This window comes from Columba livia, chromosome 3, assembly GCF_036013475.1.
Source record: "Columba livia isolate bColLiv1 breed racing homer chromosome 3, bColLiv1.pat.W.v2, whole genome shotgun sequence".
NCBI lineage: Eukaryota > Metazoa > Chordata > Aves > Columbiformes > Columbidae > Columba > Columba livia.
In genome coordinates, this window is record NC_088604.1 from 98795409 (window position 1) to 98815229 (window position 19821).

Consider the following 19821-nt stretch of genomic DNA (forward strand, 5'->3'; position numbering starts at 1 on the left):
AGTTACACATTGATCCGTACATGGACATGACCTACAGATGTACGAGAACTGAGCAACGCTACACACCTACATGTATTTCTCACCAAGGGTAGGGTGAAAAAGGTGAACAGAACAGGCACAAAGTTTTCATACTCAGTCCCAAGAACCGAGATGGGAGTAACCATTCTACAATAAGCTCTTCCATCCATCCTGTAAACTATCTACATTAATAATACTTAAATTGAAGAGTAAATATTCTTTAAGTGTGATTGAATAAATTAGTTTTAGAACTCTGTATCTTCTTGGAACTTAATGACACGATTGGCACTTTGCAAAAAGGATAAAATATCGATGAACTGCAGAAAATGGTAAAATAAAAGTGTATTCTGGCCCATTTTTGGCATATTTCCTTAAAAATTATCATTGTGATAGGACAATTAATTTTCATGAGTAGGACCCTTATTCCTTACAATTCCATCTTCCACAGGTCAAATTTGGAAACACTTCCTTCAATGATGCCTTCCTATTTCAAGTAATTCATTTCAGCCCTTAGTCCCCAGCCTTATTAATCTGTTCTTTAATGCCACTTAATCATTTCTCCCTGCTCTGCTTCTACTGCAGCAGTCAACTGACACTATATTGAGCAATAGTCTCCCCCATTTTTCCCATTTTATCTCCTTGTTCATACTTTCATAATCAAGCTTCACCAACATTCTTGTATATTGCACTATGTAATCAGTGATTTCTGTAAACTACTTTTCCTTTCATTATTAATAACAGCTGCAGTTGTTTTAGGTTAACATTTCACCAGAAACCATAGACATGCAAATCAGCATTTGCTTTCATTTTTCCTATACCTTAAAAAAATAGTCCTAAAATGATATCTGTGTTTTTGAAGGTTTTTTTTCTGTGATCCTAGCAAAAAGTATCAACTTTGCAAGACAGAAAATTAGAAACTAATTTTTATTTGTACTACAGGGGATTATTTTAAAAATCTCATGATTCTAAATTTGCATATCATTCAGTATGTGCACTGACATGAGTGCACTGTGAAGGTGCAGAGTCAAACTGAGCATGTATTTATACCACTACAGTAGCAAGGATGAAAATACAATATGATCTGCCAGAGCTTACTGTTAAAGAAAATGCACTAACAAGAGACATCATATGAAAAATGCTAGAGATGGCTTTATGAAAAAAAGTTTGGAAAAAAAGAAGAGACAGGAAATGTGGCAACAAGCTGAAGAAGTTCCATCTCAGTTTCCTGCAGTGCAAGTTTTATCTTTAAAATGTTTTTAAAATACATTTCAGACAAATAAGCTGTTTTTCCCTATTCCTAACAAAATTTGGATTGTGGTAATGGACAGGTCACATGTGAATAGAAAACAATCCACAGTATATCTTTAATATATCACAGAATCACAGAAGGTTAGAGATTGGAAGGGATCTCGAAGATCATCTAGTCCAATTCCCCTGCCAGAGCAGGAACACCTAGAAGAAGCTACAGAGGAAGGTATCCAGATGGGTTTTGAATGTCTCCAGAGAAGGAGACTCCACAACCCCCCTGAGCAGCCTGTTCCAGTGTTCTGTTGCCCTTACTGAGAAGAAGTTTCTTCTCACATAGAGCCTGACTCCATCCTCGTGACACTCACCCTTTATATATTTGTAAACACTAATAACGTCACCCCTCAGTCTCCTCTTCTCCATGCTAGAGACCCAGCTCCCTCAGCCTTTCCTCATAAGGGAGATGCTCCACTCCCTTCATCATCTTTGTTGCCCTGTGCTGGACTCTCTCCAGCAGTTCCCTGTCCTTCTGGAACTGAGGGGCCCAGAACTGGACACAATATTTCAGATGTGGTCTCACCAGGGCAGAGTAGAGGGGAAGGAGAACATCTCTCGACCTACTAACCACCCCACTTCTAATACACCCCAGGATGCCATTGGCCATTGGCTGTCCTGGCCACAAGGGCACAGTGCTGGCTCATGGTCATCCTGCTGTCCACCAGGACATTTTCTGCATTTTTTTAATGCACATTTTGAAAGTTACAGATTTATTATCGGACTATATGTCTTGCATGTCAATGAGTTGTGTGAGCTTAAAAAGCACAGCTGATGGTGTTACCATTTCAGCATTAATTTGTGGGTTACTTTTTTTTTTTTTAATAGACTTTATGAATTAAAAGGGAAACAAGGAAAACTACCTTAATTTTAGTAAAATTTCAGGCTCAGCTTATTGTCTGAGTTTTCAAAACCTGTTTGTGATTTTAAGACAGTATCAAGAGCTTCAAAAACACTCAAAACCTGGATATTTTAACATTACTGAGTACACAGGTACCTCTTAGTACCCCAAAACTACTATTCACTTCCAAAAACTCACGCAACATCTTTTATGTCTGTTGCTGGTCTAGATGAAAAACTTTTCAATGGTACACCTCAAATTGCTTTCTGCTTTTTCTCTGCTTTCAGTCTCCAATGTAAGTCAACTATTTTGAAAAGGCTGAACTCAAGCATTTCTATAAAGTAGTCACCATCTAAATACACCTTCTAAAAACTTACTGGTGTCTACCCAGCTAATTAATGTTTTGCCATTTTTCCATGTTAATGCTACTTACATTATCACACAGGAGGCTCTTATTTTTGGTGCCTGTTGCGTAACAGTCACAAGGTTTGCAAACGTCAATGGCTGAAAGATCTGCACCTGCTTGTCTGTAATGGAAATCCTTGCACAGCTCACAGTTCTTTCCTGCATGAAAGAAAGGTTATGCATTATGGCTTCCAATTCATTAAAATTAGCTGTATAATTCAAAATTAAAGACTCTATTCCTTTGAGGGAATTCTATAATTTTCAGGACGTCCATTTTAATGCACCTTTCATCTCTACCTGCCAATTTAGTGATCCAGAGCATATGAAACAATGAACCTGTTACAAACTATGTTTTACTCCATTAAACTTCCATCTGTTATATAATACCACACTTATATAAAAGCTGTGCCATGCAAATGCCTATACATTTTTTGGAAAAATTATCATTGAACCTGAAACTTTTCTTTTTTTCCCTTTACTAGACAAAGCAAGAAAATTGAAATAGAAAAGAACTGTTAAAAAAAAAAAAAAGGTATTCAAATATGCTTCTTATACAAAATAGAAACCTTTGCTCAATAAGCAAGAAACTGACATTAGAGCAAGATTTGACAACATTTTTAATATGTTATCTGTTAAACACATTCAGTTGGACAGATTTGATATACTGGATTCAAATGGTCTAACCCATTTAATAGAAACAGCTTTGAAACTATACATTCTAAATATCTATTGGAATGTATTTTGCACAAGATTGGATTAAATTTTAGCAGCATTTTCCTACAGCTTGAGTATTGACACAATTGTAATTACTGCACTACCTGGATACTTTAAAAATACATATACATTAGAATTTATTGGAATGTCAGAGGTTGAGCATCACTAATTTCAACTGATACAAGACTTAGCCAAAAAGCAACTGCAAAACAAACAGTCCATTCTCTTTCATATGACTTACCGGTTGTGTTGTGTTGACAATTATCACACACTCCACCGCTGCCCCTGTAGTGTTCCTGGGGAAAAGGGTCTATTGCTAAGTCGTAGTGGCAGCTTACTGCATGGCTGTAACACTGACATGGTTTGCAGTTATAGGCATGAGCTTGGTCACCTGGACGAAAAGGCTTGTCATTGTACAATGGCAAACAGCGATCACACTGAAATAAAGAAAAACAAAATAGAAGGAAAATACTATTTCTTTACCTTACAGGATTACTTTTTACTCTCTGTATCTGTGTTCTGGTCTATGTTTTTTCACGACTTCAATATTACAAATATTGGGTTTTGAGAAATAGTGAGAAAGCATATAGAGAAATAACAAAATAATTTTTAAAAATCTTTTTAAGTTACTTTAACAACAGATTAGAAATGAGGAAGGTGGGCAGAAGAGTAAAATGTTAAGTATTTAAATACTCAACACAGGCTAAAGTCCTGAGACTGACATTTAGTGGAACCTCTAAAGATGCAAAATGGTGCCTACTGTGTTTGAGGCACAGAAGACATATTCACCTAATGCATCCATTTGGATGCATTATAAACAAGGTCTGTTATTGTAGTCTGTAGTATTGCAGTAGCTGGTTTGTGCAGTTAGCATTTGACCTTGTGAATGAAACAATAGGCCCCCTATGGCCAGATATGCGATGCTGTACAGAGTATCTGAAATATCAACACTTCTTAATGTGCATTTATCTCATTAAATTTTCAAGAAAGACATTTTCAACAAAACCCACAAATCTCTACACATATTCATCTCCGTCACGTTGTATTTTAAATATTACACCAATGCAATACTAGGATAACAGGTACATTGTTTAAATAAACACTTAAACAATCTTGTTTTCTTAAATTCTTTTCAAATTTATTAGATACAAAGGCTAATGATATTCAAGTACTTAATTAGTCTAAATCCAAACCAGTAAAAATACTTTTAAGTAGTCCAGGAGCACCTCTGAAGCTCCTTTTTTATTTGGATGAACTCACAAAATTACCGACTAAGTAGAGCTTTGTAAAGAATGTGAAGTCAAAATAATCTCCAGTTCATAAGAGACTCTACGAAAATTTATTGTGTCTACTGGTTCATCAAGAATTAAACCTAATTGGAATTCTTACAAGTTAATGAATGGGTAACATTTCGGACAGTTACATTCTCTTTATGGTGAACAATTCAACTGGTTTTTATGAAATTAGCTCAAAGAATTGTACGTGTTGGCACTGGATAGAGGTTTGTTTAGAATAATTTATTTTAATTTAATTGGCATTACTAGAAGTCCATTCCTCAAATACAGGTGCCGTGCTGGATCTAAGAAACAAAGTATATTGCAATTATAATTTCCATCTCTCAGAAGGAATTTAAAAGTTTCAGAATAAATCACTGTCTGTAAAGCATTTGGGCAACTTCTTCCTTCTTAAGTTCCAGAAGTGTGCTCATCTTTCTTCATGTCTACTATTCCAAGCACTACTATAATTATTTAGGCCCAGTGTGCCTACATCAGCTACATGCTGATCATTTGGAAACTATATTGAAGTTTCTAAACTGTTTTACTCACAGTTGATGCTGGCAAAGTGTGCGTAAAATGAGAAGCTGAATTAGGAAACATGAGATTAAGATAGTCCAAGAATCGTGGTGCAGTCACAGCTCATAACAAAGCAACTTGGGGGTGAAAATGAAAGCACGTGAATTTATCTGCTGAAATTTAGTTTTAATAAATGAAATTAACAGTAAGAGATAAGATAACAATAGTCACTGCACCTTTTTGCAATCTGTTAAAAACAAAACAACAACAGCAATAACAAGTGAGAGAAAAAAAGAGACGTCAGCATGAAAATTAGCAGGGTTTCCCTTGAGACCTCGAACTCCAGCCTATGTTTATCAGAAGAACCACTGCCTAACCATGATTAGCCCAGTTTAAGTACACCAAGGGGGAACACCTTGACCATAACTGTTACTCAAGTTTCCCAGTTTAAAACCTATTCAAGTCCCTGAAGATGATGAGGGGTCTGGAGCACCTTTCTTATGAGGAAAGACTGAGAGAGCTGGGTCTGTTCAGCCTGGAAAAGAGAAGGCTGAGAGGGGAATCTCATCACTGTTTATAAATATCTCAGGGGTGGGTGTCAAAAGGATGGGACCAGACTTTTCAGTGGTGCCCAATGATAGGATGAAGGGCGACAGTCACAGACTGAATCACAGGAGGTTCCATCTGAATATGAGGAGAAACTTTTTTACTTTGAGGGTGCCAGAGCACTGGAACTGGCTGCCAGGAAAGATTGTGGAGTCTCCTTCTCTGGAGACATTCAAGACCCACCTGGACACCTTCCTGTATGATCTGCTCTGGGTGAACCTGCTTTAGCAAGTGGGTTGGATCTCCAGAGGTCACTTCCAACCCCAACCATTTTGTGTTCCTTCCCTTGTTCACATCCACTTTTCCTCTCTCCAATCATTCCCTTTGTCTCTTTGAGGAAAATCAGCATTACACTGCACCAGCAATGTAAGACCAGAGGGTTCAATCAGGAATTGCACAATTTGGGAAGTGCAAGAAAGAAACCTGAGCTCCCAGCCAAACCATCCAACTGAGGCAGCTTCCTCCTTGCAGCATGTCTACAGAAGCACATCCTCCTTGAAAAGCAAACAGTTCAGGAATAGCCACCAACCTGCCAGCCCTGAATTTCTATCTGCGCATGGTCAGCCACATAGCTGCTGCAAGCATTCATCATTTCATCTCACATTTAATCTTAAATCAGTTACTCATGCCCACCTGTGCTTGCACCTATCGTTAAATGACATACAGACACTAACGAGAGAAAAAGATGGCACTTGATTACATAGCAGAAAGTCTCTTTGAACAATGTCTCCTGTTCTATGGCTTTTAAACCTTTGACAAAACTTTTTAAAAGCCACAGCAAAACAAGTAATCGTTCAGAAGCTGATAATGACTGTGAAACAACTGTTGTTCTAGCACTTGTCACACCTGTATGCATTAAAAATGTGCAGTGGTCCCCCACCTCATCCTCAGCCTGCTGAGTCTGTCACATCTTTATTAGGTTAAGAACTGCATTTACCTTTCAGACCAGCTGTGTTCAACTGTCACTTTTGGTAGCACCATGATGTACATATGGCAACCCTCAGGCTTTCATTCAAACATAAACTCTGTATTTGCCCCAAACATAGTTATTGAAAAGGTTGAAAAGGTTGAAAATGTTGAAAGATTTAGAATGTTCAAGAATGTTAATTCTTGACAAAGCAAGCCTTTCTCCGTAACCATAAAACCCACAAACATGCAGATGTCCGTATTCTCAGACACATCTTGGCCCTCCAGGAAACATGGTAAATATATAGTTTTCCCTATGGACAATAACAAACATGTGCTCTTGATAAACAGTATCTGAACTGCTCACCTTCTGTGAAAACAGTTTTCTGAGAAAGCATTACATGGAGCCAGATGGTCAAAACATCTAGCTCATCTTGGCCCAATTCATTAGGCTAAAACTATGATTAAAAAATTATTTCCAAACACAAATTCAGGGTATTTTTACTAAAATTATTATTAAAAACTTACTTTCTCAAAACTTTTTAATTCAGTACACTTATAGAAAAATCAACAGTCACTTCAGCCTAAGCCTTTAGGTGCCAAGTTCCTTATCAGTCACTAAGAATGCTGAGGTCAATGCTTCTGAAGAAACAGTCAACAAGACAATGGTAATACTTCAAGACTTACAATAAGTCATGACCAGCTAGAACCTTCTACTCCAAAACTTTTAAAATATCCCCCAGTTTGCCTCTTGGTGGCATCCTTTTTTTTTTACTGTTATGTAGAATTTATTCCTTTTTTACTTTTCCTAACCTGAGTAGGTGTTCCTATCTCAAACTCATTAGTCAAAGTCCAGTTCCAATAACCAGTGTACATACACACCTACAATACATATACATATGTTTCTATAACATACATACATCATTAAGAGTACACAGATTTAAAAATCTGCTGAAGTGATATCAAAATTAGAATGCCACCTTCTCAGGCATTTTGAAATGCTGCCTTGTCTTTGAAAAACTCCATTATGTGTATCACCCAATCATGTTTATTTATGCTGCCCTGTAAGTGTTAACTATAATAGGATAGTTAATCACACACTATTTTTCCCTTCCTACAAGATCCCAGTCTGTACCCAAACAGACAGTGTGCTTTCATTCCATTTAGCTTCATTAATCAAATAAATATGGCTTCTGAGCAATATTTATTCCAGCGTACCTTAGCCCTGCTCTGACGACAGTTGTCTTGATTTCCCTGTGGCTTTTTCCTCAGCAACCTCACTATAGCATTCGAATATCTATCAAGACTGCATGTTAGCAGAGCTTTGAACCATATCTGTCTCTTGTGAACTCCCCAAAGACTAAAAAAGAGCTTTTAAGCTCAAAAGTGACTCAAAGTGACTCCAAGTGACTAAGGAAGACAGAACAGAAATTAGGAGTGTGTTATGGGGTTCCACCATAACACTCCATGTACCTTAAAAGGATGCAACATAATTTTAGAAATTAAGCACATCCATACCACAAGGTTTACAGATATCATAGGCCAAACAGCATTCTAAAAAAAGATCCTACTGCTGCTTTGCAATGGCAAGCTGACTGATAGAGAACTTGACTGGCAAAGGACATAAGATCTCTGAAGATAATTTTCACACTGGAACAGCCTTCTTACTTTCTGAATGATAGCAATAACAACTGTAATGTTAGTTGCCATCTGCCTCCCTCTTAAGTAAAACTTACAAACATCATATCAAAATGTGCAAGAGATAACGACCACTTCACGATTCCTTCAGCATGTCATCACCTGAGCAACAAATCACGAGGTATCTGAGACTGCCACAAGTTCTTTCAGTATTTCAGCAACGCTTGTCCACAAATGGTTTTAAAAGCCTAGATCTTTGAACTATGAAATTACACCAGTTTTCCAGGGACGGATTAATGGACAAACCCATAAATTCCACAGGCATGTCAAAAGTTATCTAAAATGTTCAGACAGGTAGGACTACTGAATTAGGTACCTTTCTGCTTGCTGTTTCCTACAACTCCCATCAAGCACCTGCCTCCTTGATTTCCTTTATTTTTATTCTGATATAACTGGTTTCCTCCCAGGCCTATCCTCTGGGTACATAAATTATGGCATAAAGCTTACAAAAAAGTGCATTTTTTGCTAGCTTGCTTCTGCAAGCTAGAAGCCTGTTATTTAGTGATCACTTATTATAGTTAATATTTCCTGCCCATCAGGTACTATGAATCGTTATTCCAACACCCAGCATGATGATACAGATTGGACCTTTAACTAAGATTTAGAAATAATCTTCTGTAACAACATAAAAAGCCTTATTTATCCAATTCTTGTTAAATCAACAATGCCATATCCAGTTTTCAGACAGCAGATGTTTAAGACGATTATTTGCATGAAAAACTCTGAAGACCTGAAGCTTTTTACTGTATCTAGTCACACTCCCACTTCCATTCATACCCTCTCAAGCACTTATCAGAGTTGCTTTATTGATTTTAAATTCTGGTTTCTACTATTATTTCTACAATTATTACTGTACATTTTGCCATTACTTTATTAAGTTGTCTCTGCCTGATCCAAAGGAGGCTCTGAGGTTGTAAGGCAAGGCTGACTTACTTTGTCTTCTTTATTCATGGGCTGTTTCCAGTTTTCATGTGACATCGTGCAAAGTTTTTGAACATACTATTCCTCATGTCTAAAAATCAGTCTTTGCATATAAATGTTATCAAAATCTCGACTACTCTTGGTACCTTGGTTTCCATTTGTAAAAAGCAGAGCTATTTGCCAAAGCAGGACACAAGACATTTACGGAACAATTTGGAAATGAAGAAGCTGAATACTTTTTCCATTAGATGAGAGACAAGATCTATGAGGATTTATTTCCTTAACTTTCTTAATCTGGCCCATCTTAATCTGGCCAGTTCTTCTTAAAGATTCCCTTCTCATCACCACAAATTTCATAGCAACATATTTCTTCAACAAAATAGAACTCATAAAAAAATTCATTTGCTATGTCAAATTTCATAACACAACGATGCAAATAACTAAGATTTCCACTTGTAATGAATTATGCAAATTTTTAGTTTCTGGTATTGCTTTGCTGCGCAACAGCTATCCAGATGTATACGTCAGATAAATTCAAGATGGTAAATTTAGTTGTATTAAGTGTAAATGTGACAAGGACATACTCTGCCATATGTTAAGAGCTTGTCAAGGGATTTCTGATTTCTGGTCCAAGATACTAAAAAGAAAACACCAAATCAAAAACCTGCTTATACCCTCTCAGTTGTGCTGACTTAACTCACTGCTAACACAGGACAGAAGTTAAAAACAAAACAAAACAAAAAACACACACACAACCAGCTGACAGCACAAATTTGCCCTATCCCCCCCCCAAAAAAAATATATTTAATTTATATTTGGAAAGTTCCCTCATCAAATGCTTAGTTGAATCCAAAATAATAATAAAATAATAAAATTATAATAAATGCCTAATTCACTGGGGTGGGAACCTCAGAAATATTGGTGCAAGTTTCTAAGACAGTTGTCGAAAATCAGGATGGATTTTAGTTTTCCTTTTAAGTGTTTGCCTTACAAAAAAAACCCAAAACCTTTAAGCTGTTTCAATTTCATGTAAACCTTTCATAAAAATCAAAGTAGTCAGTGATACATTTTCAAATAGTAATTCTATTTTATTATTACTTCTATTTTATTTCATTTTTAGTAGATATTGACATAGCCATTAAAGAATTAGGGAAATAATTAAACAACATCCTTATTCTACTCTGAACGAATACAGTTAATTGAAGCATTTCAATTATAGTTACAATGCATATATGCCAAATCAAAAATGTGACACTCACTAGAACAACACATTAACATTGACAGAAAATATCTGATGAGGAAGATACATCATTAAAATGTATTTAGTTTGTTTTCACAAGGTAGCATAAGTCTTGCAAGAGTGCTTGGTGAACTTCCAGATCTTATTAAATATTTATAATTAATCCCCGCAAAGTAACATTTCACAGTGTGTGTTCTAATTAAAGGGACATTGTCAGTTTGAATTTTTTTTCTAATTTAACTCATCTAAAATCTTCAAATTTCTGTTCAAATCTCATTTAGACTGTAGAGCCTATACTTCCATTTTAAAAGACTAGAAAACTTAGATCCCCTATGAAATTTTACAAAGATCTTTCACACAATTGTAAGTGCAATATCAAATGCACTCAGGTTAACACTTCTTGCTCTGTTCTAGCAAGCACCGTCTGCTTGGGGCTTATTTGATGTGAGATTTGTCTCCCCTTTGCTACTGCTATGCTACTCAATAACCTCTTCTAAAGTTTTAGAAAGATGATTTCCAAAAGGTATAAAAGCAGCAAAGAATACAGCATGTACTCATGATGGAAATCTAACGTTCAGTGACATTGTGTGATTCATTCCTTTGATGTAACTCATTCTTTATTAACATCAACTTCTTTTCCTTTTCTTTCTTGGATTTTTTTTGCATTTTTTTTGAGATAAATAATTAACCTAGAGACAGAACCTATTCCATTATTCTAAGTTCTTCTCCACGTATTTCACCAGAAGACCGTGACTTATATCAAACGTCCACGTTTTGGTTTCCCCATGACCAAGAATTGTAAAACTAGTAGGAAAATTGTAGTTTTGCAACTTGATAAGTTTCAACTACACACTACACTTCACAAAATCCCCCTTTACTGAGAAACACTGTTATTAGGAGCACACCAAAGCAATGAGAAGAATGTATTTTCTAGATTTATCTGATTTTAATATGGCATTTTAATTAATTCCAAGAAACTTAACCTCAATGTCGACTACCTGAAAGCACAGAGCATTAAGTAATATTAAGTTTGTTCTTTTATTATAACATTCATGTTGCTATTATAACATTCATGTTGGTTATTTAAAAATAACCAAATGTCGTATCTCACTGTAAAAAGTATGAGAAATAGAAATTTCCAGGCTGCCCTTAAATAAATAAGTTCAAAGGTCAATTTTCAATGTTTTAAAAAGTCACTATCAAAATCACTGTTTAGATCAAAATAATGAAAATAATGAATAAGGCTCCTGAGAAATTAACTTCCAAATAAATATGTACGGGTATGTCTCAGTATTTTCCTAATTGTGCTCAACTATGCAAAAGTCCTTAAAAATCAAGCCCAAAATGTTTTAACTCTTCCTGTGTTAGACATATTTTGTGAAATAATTGTATTAAAAGATCTCATTCTTAGCTGAAGTCAGAGACTGCAATCAACAGACGTCCCAAGTATCTACAGATGTTCCAAGCATCAGGAGGTAGATCTACAACGGTGTTTTACCTTGGATTGGGCATGTGGTTTTGAAGCAAATATCTAAGTTTTCTGCACTTACCGTGCTTTGGTTTGCATGATGGAGTTGTCTTGGACCACTTGAACTGTGCCCTTTGAAATGAAACTAAACTTGAAGGACTGTAGCTAGTGTACTCCATCTACCGAATGGGTCTGCAGTCCATGGGACCAGACTAAAATTACTGGCAAGTAAATAAATAAATGAACAAACAAATAAATAATCCCTGAAGTCCTTGAATCACACCTGCTGTGAACTTTGTGTCTTCATTACCTTTTCACTCTACAGATCATTTTCTAGTTCTACAGCAAGTATATCAGATACTGACAGTCTAAATTCAGGTTCGCATCTAATGTCTGAAAGTGGCACAATCCTCCTAAAAGAAAGCAAATCCCTGAGCAAAGCACTCCTAATGGTCTGTGGTGGAGTGGCTTTGGGTGGCAGGAGGAGGCAAAAGGTTTTGTGTCCTTGTTTAATACAAACACTGACATGGAAAAATTCCCTGTAAAAGACAGGACAACACCAACACACATACACTCTTTCCCAGAACTAAAATTCCAATTTTGAGGCTGTTCATAGGTGATGTAGATAGACAATGGAGATACTTACATTATTTCCTTCTGTATAGCTTTCCTTGATGCACAGGCATCTATATGGTTCCATAGCTGCATCACAATTATCAGCATGGCCATGACAATTACACCTGAAAGAACAATAAGCAGTGAAGAAAACATTAAAATGTGGAATCACATCTGTCCAACAATATATAACACAGTCACAAAGACAATTTTGTGACTTACATAGTCTGCTTCTTTATTAAGAACAAATAAACAGCACCAAAGAAAATATTCTTAAGTGCAGTGACCTATAAAAGACCACTTAACATATTTTTAAGTATCAACAGTTGCTTTCCAAGAAAATAAAAACCAGCATGTAGTAGAGCTATGGTTACCTTCTATAATATGTAATTAAAACTATATTTCAGTATATTATATTAATATATTAAAGTTTATTAAATAAATGGTTATTATCCATCAATATTAGGCTTTACAGCACAGCTAGTTTTTCAAGAAATTTTAACCATATCAAGCATAATTTTCTATTTAAACTACTTTGATCTCATTTAAAATGTCCATTTCTTACTAAAACGAAATCTCTATAGAGTATTAGTTAACAGGCAATAACCATCCCACTCCACCTGAAGGGCTGCTCTTCTGAAGGCATTGCATACCTTTGCAAACTACAGCTGAAATTGTTTTACTGTAACATATTCACCAAGATAGCAGCTGCTTTAGTAAAAGCACTATCATAACATATCTAAATCAATAGTCAAACTGACTAGCAGTGTAGAAAATATTAAAGTAAACATGACCTCTAATGGTGTTCTTTCTCTCGAAAAGAGAACTACCAAAATAACTTCAGGAATAATACTTATTAACAAAAATCTTCACCATATGCTTCTTGGAAATTGCTTCACTGCCAAATTTGCATAGTATTTACAGGGCATAATTAGTCCTTTCACAAGACAGCACACTTATCATATACAATGAAGCTGTCATTCACAGATGATGTAACACTTTTACTGATATCTGCCCAGTTTTAAAAGGAAAACTACAGCTAAAATGAAGAATGAGCTCTGCATTAAGACTTGTTAAAATTGCCATGTCTGAGAATCTATAATGAAACTTGGAAGAGATACTGAAGTAGAGCACAAGTCATGGTTTCAATCATAAGCCTTTGCTTAGAGGCATTGGTAATTCCAAGGAAGGGAGTGCTTTTGACAGATTTGTGTAATAAGTATAATTAATTTTAAACTAGCGTGAGCAAATGTTTCAAAAAAAACAGCACACCAATCATTTCAAACTTGATGCACTGCTTCAGACCAAATTCCCTTCTCATTCATAAATGTAAAAGCAGAATAACTTCATTAAATTTTAGGCAGGTCATTATATACTTTGCACAGCTGTAATTGTTGGAGGCAGTGATGGGTGAGGGAAGAGTTCCATAACACCTACCTTCCGCTGATTGTAACTTCATTAACTCCATAGTATCTATGTCTAAAATTTATCCAAGACTCATTAGTATGATACTGGCCACGGAGATGAATTCTCACTTGTGTAGCTTTTACAAATTCTTGGAGAGACGGAGTATTGTAAAAATCATTGTAACCAGGTCGGTGATTTGGTTCCGGGGTAAGAACACTAAAAGTTAGATTACCACGGGAATATGGTGTAAAGCTGTTTAAATAGAAAGATAAATAAAAATGTCACAAATTTTACAGATTCTATCTCCTAATAGCCTTTTTTTTTCTCAGAGAGGGTCTCCACTTAACTGTACATAGGTATTTTGTGGTTTCTGGGGATAATTTTCATGTCAGTGGATTCCCAGACATCAGGATTCAAGCAGGGGAAATGTCCTCTATATGTCTGTTTTTCCCCAAACTGACATGCTCTTTGTCAGACTCTAAGATTCCAATTAAAAGCAAAGCCTCTAAAGGGCAACTTCAAAATATGGATAAAGTGTGACTGATACAGTGTCATCTGCACTAAGTTTTCAAAAAGTTTAACACAATGTCTTTGAAAAACATGAACTATGCTTGAACTACATAAGGAAATCATTCAAACTACTAACATGATAATTAACATGGCCATATCATTAATTTTATCCTTGCTCAACACATAAAAACCATACACAAACAATTATATTTTGAATTCCGGAGTCACTGGACTCTATTGTCTCATTTGATGAGTGAGCAGAGTCAGAAACACATACCACCTTCCAGTGAGTGAAGTGCAAGAGAACTTACTGGAATGCAGCAGAATTAAGAGTAAAACTATATATTTAAGCCCAAGAAGGGGAAGGACAGTCCTGAGAATTCAAGCAAAGGCTGAGTAAACAAGTACCTATAAACTGCACATTTGCACAATTTGGTATCGATCGTATCTCAAGTCGGTATATTTACTAGGCAGAGTTTAGCTACGAGTAGAACTTCCCTCTGCAAGAGGCAAGAATGCCTGATTATTTGCATACCTACATGGGCTCATTAAAAAATAGGTATCTCACAGTATCACCTGACACCTGACATTCAACATTCAAAAAATGTAATTCTCATCACTTCAAAATATCTCTGAGTTTTTTGAAGATGAGATTCATAGTTAGTCTGCTGAATCATACTCCTCTGTCTTCGTGAAGGATCTTTGAATTTTACAAGTCAGTGCTTCACAAAAAATCTCAGTGGAATATATCTTTATGTTTCTCTGGGGGATACCATCCTCTCTTCCCCTTTGCAGAAAGTTAGATAAAGTATTCTTCCTCCATGACTTATAAAGCTCTACTGGAAATTATAAGATGGGTATGAATGGCAGATGAACTACATCATCTTGGTATGGAAGCACCAGAAGGAACAACAGAAGGACTATAAGGCTGATGGCACCTAGGCAAGCATGTCTTCAAGATGTTGGGGCATATACATGCGTCTTTGCAGGAAACCAGGAGATCCTAAAATAAGGGTCAGCCAATATTCAGACTAAGCAAGACTCAGGCCTAGTGGGGGAAAAGGACAGCGAGCAACTCTCAACTTACAGAGGTGTTAGAGGATAAAAAAAAAAAAAATAAAAACCTTAATCACTTTCATCTCTTAAAGGACACAAAAAATTCCATTCAGCACTAGCATATGGTCACCAAACCAAGAACCCTCAAGCCATGGTAAGGATTTCCAAGCTAAGGTCCCTTTCCTTCCAGGTCAACCTAAGGAGTCCTGGCTAGGCCACCCAGGATACAAACACAGTGGTGTCTAAATCCTAGACAGACAATTCGGACAAGTCTTGGCACTTACAAGTACACGGGTATGAGTGAGAAACCAGTTTTGTTTTACAATAAAACCACCTTCCTATCCTATGAAAGTCTCAGCAGGGAGCTCTGTTACACTGTTGACACAAACTCGGAGCGTTGTTGCAACAGTAACTTCTCTTTGACTACACAGACTACTTACCATTACAGGGTATATTTCTTATCTTTTAAACAAAGCTTTTTGTACTCAAAATAATTCATTATCACTTTCTATCATCATTTACATCACAATCAAAGCAGACAAACAGTGTGACTTACAAAACATTTATGGAACCAGTTCATACTTGACTGCTCAGTTCTTTTTAGAAAATATAGAGATATATGTTTCTGGGCTGAAAATGGCATTACACCTCATTTGAGATATTAATCCAAAACTGTTTGGCTTACTTCAGAGATTTCCCTTCTCCTCTACCCTCTGCTCCAAGGATCAGAAATAAAGCTCAAAGTCCTCTGCTGAAAATGGGTGTAACTCAGATGACCTTATACTCCTCTCTTCAGAATACTGAACTTCCGGAGAACAAAGATGCTGATGCTTCAAAAGTCTTAGGAAGGTAGCAAAAGTGAAACAACAAAAAAAGCAAAATGCCTGCAGCACCTGGTACTGTATTTTGACTGATTTCCAGCCAAGTACTATACAAGCCTAATACTGACTGGCATCTAAAAATCAGACAAGAGATGGTGCATTTGAATGTACACAGTGATACAGATTCAAATATACATATATACATACATACATGTGTGTGTATGTAAATTTATAATATAAAACTATATTTTCTATATTTTCTATATTTTTCTATATTAACTATATTTTCTATACTCATTAAATGCGTTTGTATATATGACATATTTTTAAATTTGCACATACTGTCTAATAAAAAGGCTTGCAACAGGTTTCTAAAAGGTTATGATCCTTCTCGCCAACCCCAGTTTTATTTCGGTTCTTGCTTAGAAAGATTGGAAAGCTTCAAGATAAAAGCTCATTTCTTACATGTTTTGCATGCCTAGTAGAATAATGCTGAATAACTGGCTTTTAAATGTAAGTTGGACCTCCCTTCTAAGCTTCAAAACAAGTTGCGCCCTCAGAGATAATAAGGAACACTTTCACATTCAGTGGACAGGTTAAAACAAACTGTTGTATCAGTACCTTCTTCCACACTTCATCTCACTGTTCTGTAATTCTACTGACAATAATACCCCCCCAAAAAAGCATGTAAAATTTCAGAAGTCTAGCTCAAAAATAACAGAGGAATCAATTATGTCACATTTCTCAATGTCTGAAATCTGATTAAAAAATCATAAATGACCTTTTGAGGATCAGATTTTGGATCTTTTATATACTTAGCAGCCCATAATAAACGAGTATACCAAATTAAAAGATTCTATCTCATTAGGACATAGAAACAACTTGCGTCGGGATGTTACCTGTTCAAAACATCTATACTATGCAGATAATACCCAGTCATACCTAGGAAGCTGGAGACAGTTGACGGAATCTGGTCTTTCCAGAGATCCATTGTTATCCATTCCAAAAATGCTGCAATTTTTAGCAAAATATTGCCAGTCTTCCCAGTTTAGATCATCTGTTTTTTTCCTTTCAATTATTATTGCTTCAGGGTGTGGGCTAAAGAACTGTAGTATAATATAAAATACCTACAAGAAGAGAACAAATTTGTAAACCAATATTAATGGGTAAGTTGTAAAACAATGAGAATATAAACTTTTTTTTCAATGTGACAATATAGACTGCTCTACTACTCACAGACAGAAAAAGAAACAATATTTCAGTCCACATGTTCCCAATTAAAAACAAAGATAACCTTTTTTTAAACAAGGTGTTTGATATCTCAGACATTATTACACAACAATTGAAATGTTGCATCAGGACTCCACTTTTTCTTGAAGAACATTTGAAAATGCACTACAAAAGTCCATGATTTGTTACAGTAATGTTATTTTGGCAAAAATGAAGTGCATAGCTTTCTGCTGCCAAATATTTGATGAGTTGTTTGTCTGGTTAACAGGTAATTTTTTTATTTTATTTTATTTTATTTTATTTTTGAAATCTCCATTTTCAGCTTGGAATCTTATCAAACAGCCTGTATTGCATTAAAGAGCACTTCACCCAGCATACTGCTTATGCAGAAATGTGTATGTGTCAAATAAGTCTAGTCTTAGAACTTCATAGACATTTGAACTCTTTCCCTTCTCCCCATTAATGACAAAAAAAAAAAAAAAAAAGAAAAAAAAAAAAAGAAAAAATATAAACCAGCAAGAATGCACAGAAATTTGTAGAGCCCCTACTGTGAAAGCAGCCTCACTACTGATACGTTCCTCCTTCCAAGACATCCTGACACTCTTCAACAGCACAGTGGAAGCATTAGGTGCAATCTGGACTCTTCAGGAACCTGATCTGCTTATTGTATTCTCCTTCCATATTCCTCAGGAGGCTAAACTACCAGCTCCAGAACATGTACAAAACAGAAATCCCCTCTGACACGTCAGCTTGCCACAGACACATTAAATTCCATTTGACTGCAGTCAGCTCTCTACCAGAAGGCATAAAACAAGCATTTCATGTTTTAATAGAAATTAAATTTTAAGTTGAAATTTACGAAAGTGGAGTTAAAAGGGATGACTTCACACAGGATATCTGCTCTGGTATATCTGTTCCAGATTACTGCTTGTTACAACAGCCAAAGCACATCAAAAGAGAATGACAAGAACTATAATGCATTCTGTTGCCTTTTGCATTGTTTTATGCTGAAAAGGAAGCTTTCTTCCTGGCCTCTTGAAGATAACGTCTTAAAGCATAAAGGTTTGAATTTCCTCAAAATAATAATGAAAAGTCTACAAAAATATGTTCCTAGTTTTGATTTAATAAATAGCAAATGTAATATTTCTGTTACCTGATACTGTCCATTTTGTAAATCTATTGTGATAGTAACACCATGATACAGGTCTGCAGTATTAGCAAACACAGTCGAAATCCAGGTGGTCCCAATGTCATTATCATTGATGTAATCCAGAGGATGAGCTTCTGCATCCAACCTCAGCACTCTGTCGTTAGTGGTATCATCGGCACCGTTAGGGATGCAGTACCTCTGTATCAACGGGTGTACCCGGGGATGACTTCCAGGACAACGACACTCAGACTGTGTATGCAGATGAGGAAATTTTCCAGATAATACTTCCAAAATGTCTCTGTCACAGCATATAAAAGGTAATTACATACAGGATAAAAAAGGACAAGTGCCGCAATGAATCAGGCCACCCAGGGTCCCTACGTAACCAATGGTAAGCAGCAGGCACCTTCAGAAGGTGTTTGAGAAGAACTCTGCAGTTGCTTTTGTTGTTCCATAGACATACATAGAGCTCCACAGACATACACAGAGCCAAGAGAAATGAGCTCCTTGTGGGGATGTCTAAGGCTAGGCAGGATAAATCCAGACCTAGATGCAAGGAGAAGAATGCTTAACATTTTATTACAGTATCATGTCTGATTCCAATCAGTGATCTGGATGCTGTTCTTAAGCACACCCATAGCATCAGCATATTGCCTGTAACCACAGTTCAGTTGAATGTTTGCACCTAAATCCTTCAAAAAGACCAGCTTGAGCAATATCACTTTGCACCTTAGAAAACCTGGACAGAAATATTTTCACTTTCAACTAACTTTAATACAAATGACCACTTTTTTAGCTGCCCCAGTCTGTGATCACTCTAGTTGCTTCTTACAGCTCATGTCAAAGCCATTGAGTCACTTTTGTTCCCTCTGACATCAGCAACTAAAATAGATACATAGTTAGTTAGGCAAGGAGAACAATATACAAATGATATAGGCAGGTTTCCTTAAACCTCTATCCACTTGTCTCTGGTATAAAAGAAGGGTTTTGTGAGCCTAGAAGATACAGAACTTTTAAATTTAAAAGCCTTACTTTTCCCATTTTCCTACTTTATCAGTAAAACATAATTTTTGCATACTTAAATAAATACTTGTAAGCTGCCACTTAAATTACAGGGCCTTTT

At 36.1% G+C, this 19821-nt stretch overlaps 1 protein-coding gene across 1 annotated transcript in view; it reads right to left on the reverse strand.

Moving 5' to 3' along the window:
* The window catches only part of USH2A (usherin), a 387004-nt gene that overhangs the window by 329231 nt on the left and 37952 nt on the right, over positions 1-19821 (reverse strand). The window contains exons 6-11 of the mRNA XM_065058452.1: positions 18702-18996; positions 17261-17445; positions 13962-14183; positions 12556-12649; positions 3519-3714; positions 2592-2722 (exon numbers count right to left, since the gene is read on the reverse strand). Coding sequence (XP_064914524.1) covers positions 2592-2722; positions 3519-3714; positions 12556-12649; positions 13962-14183; positions 17261-17445; positions 18702-18996 — 1123 coding nt within the window. The remainder of the gene's footprint in view (positions 1-2591; positions 2723-3518; positions 3715-12555; positions 12650-13961; positions 14184-17260; positions 17446-18701; positions 18997-19821) is intronic.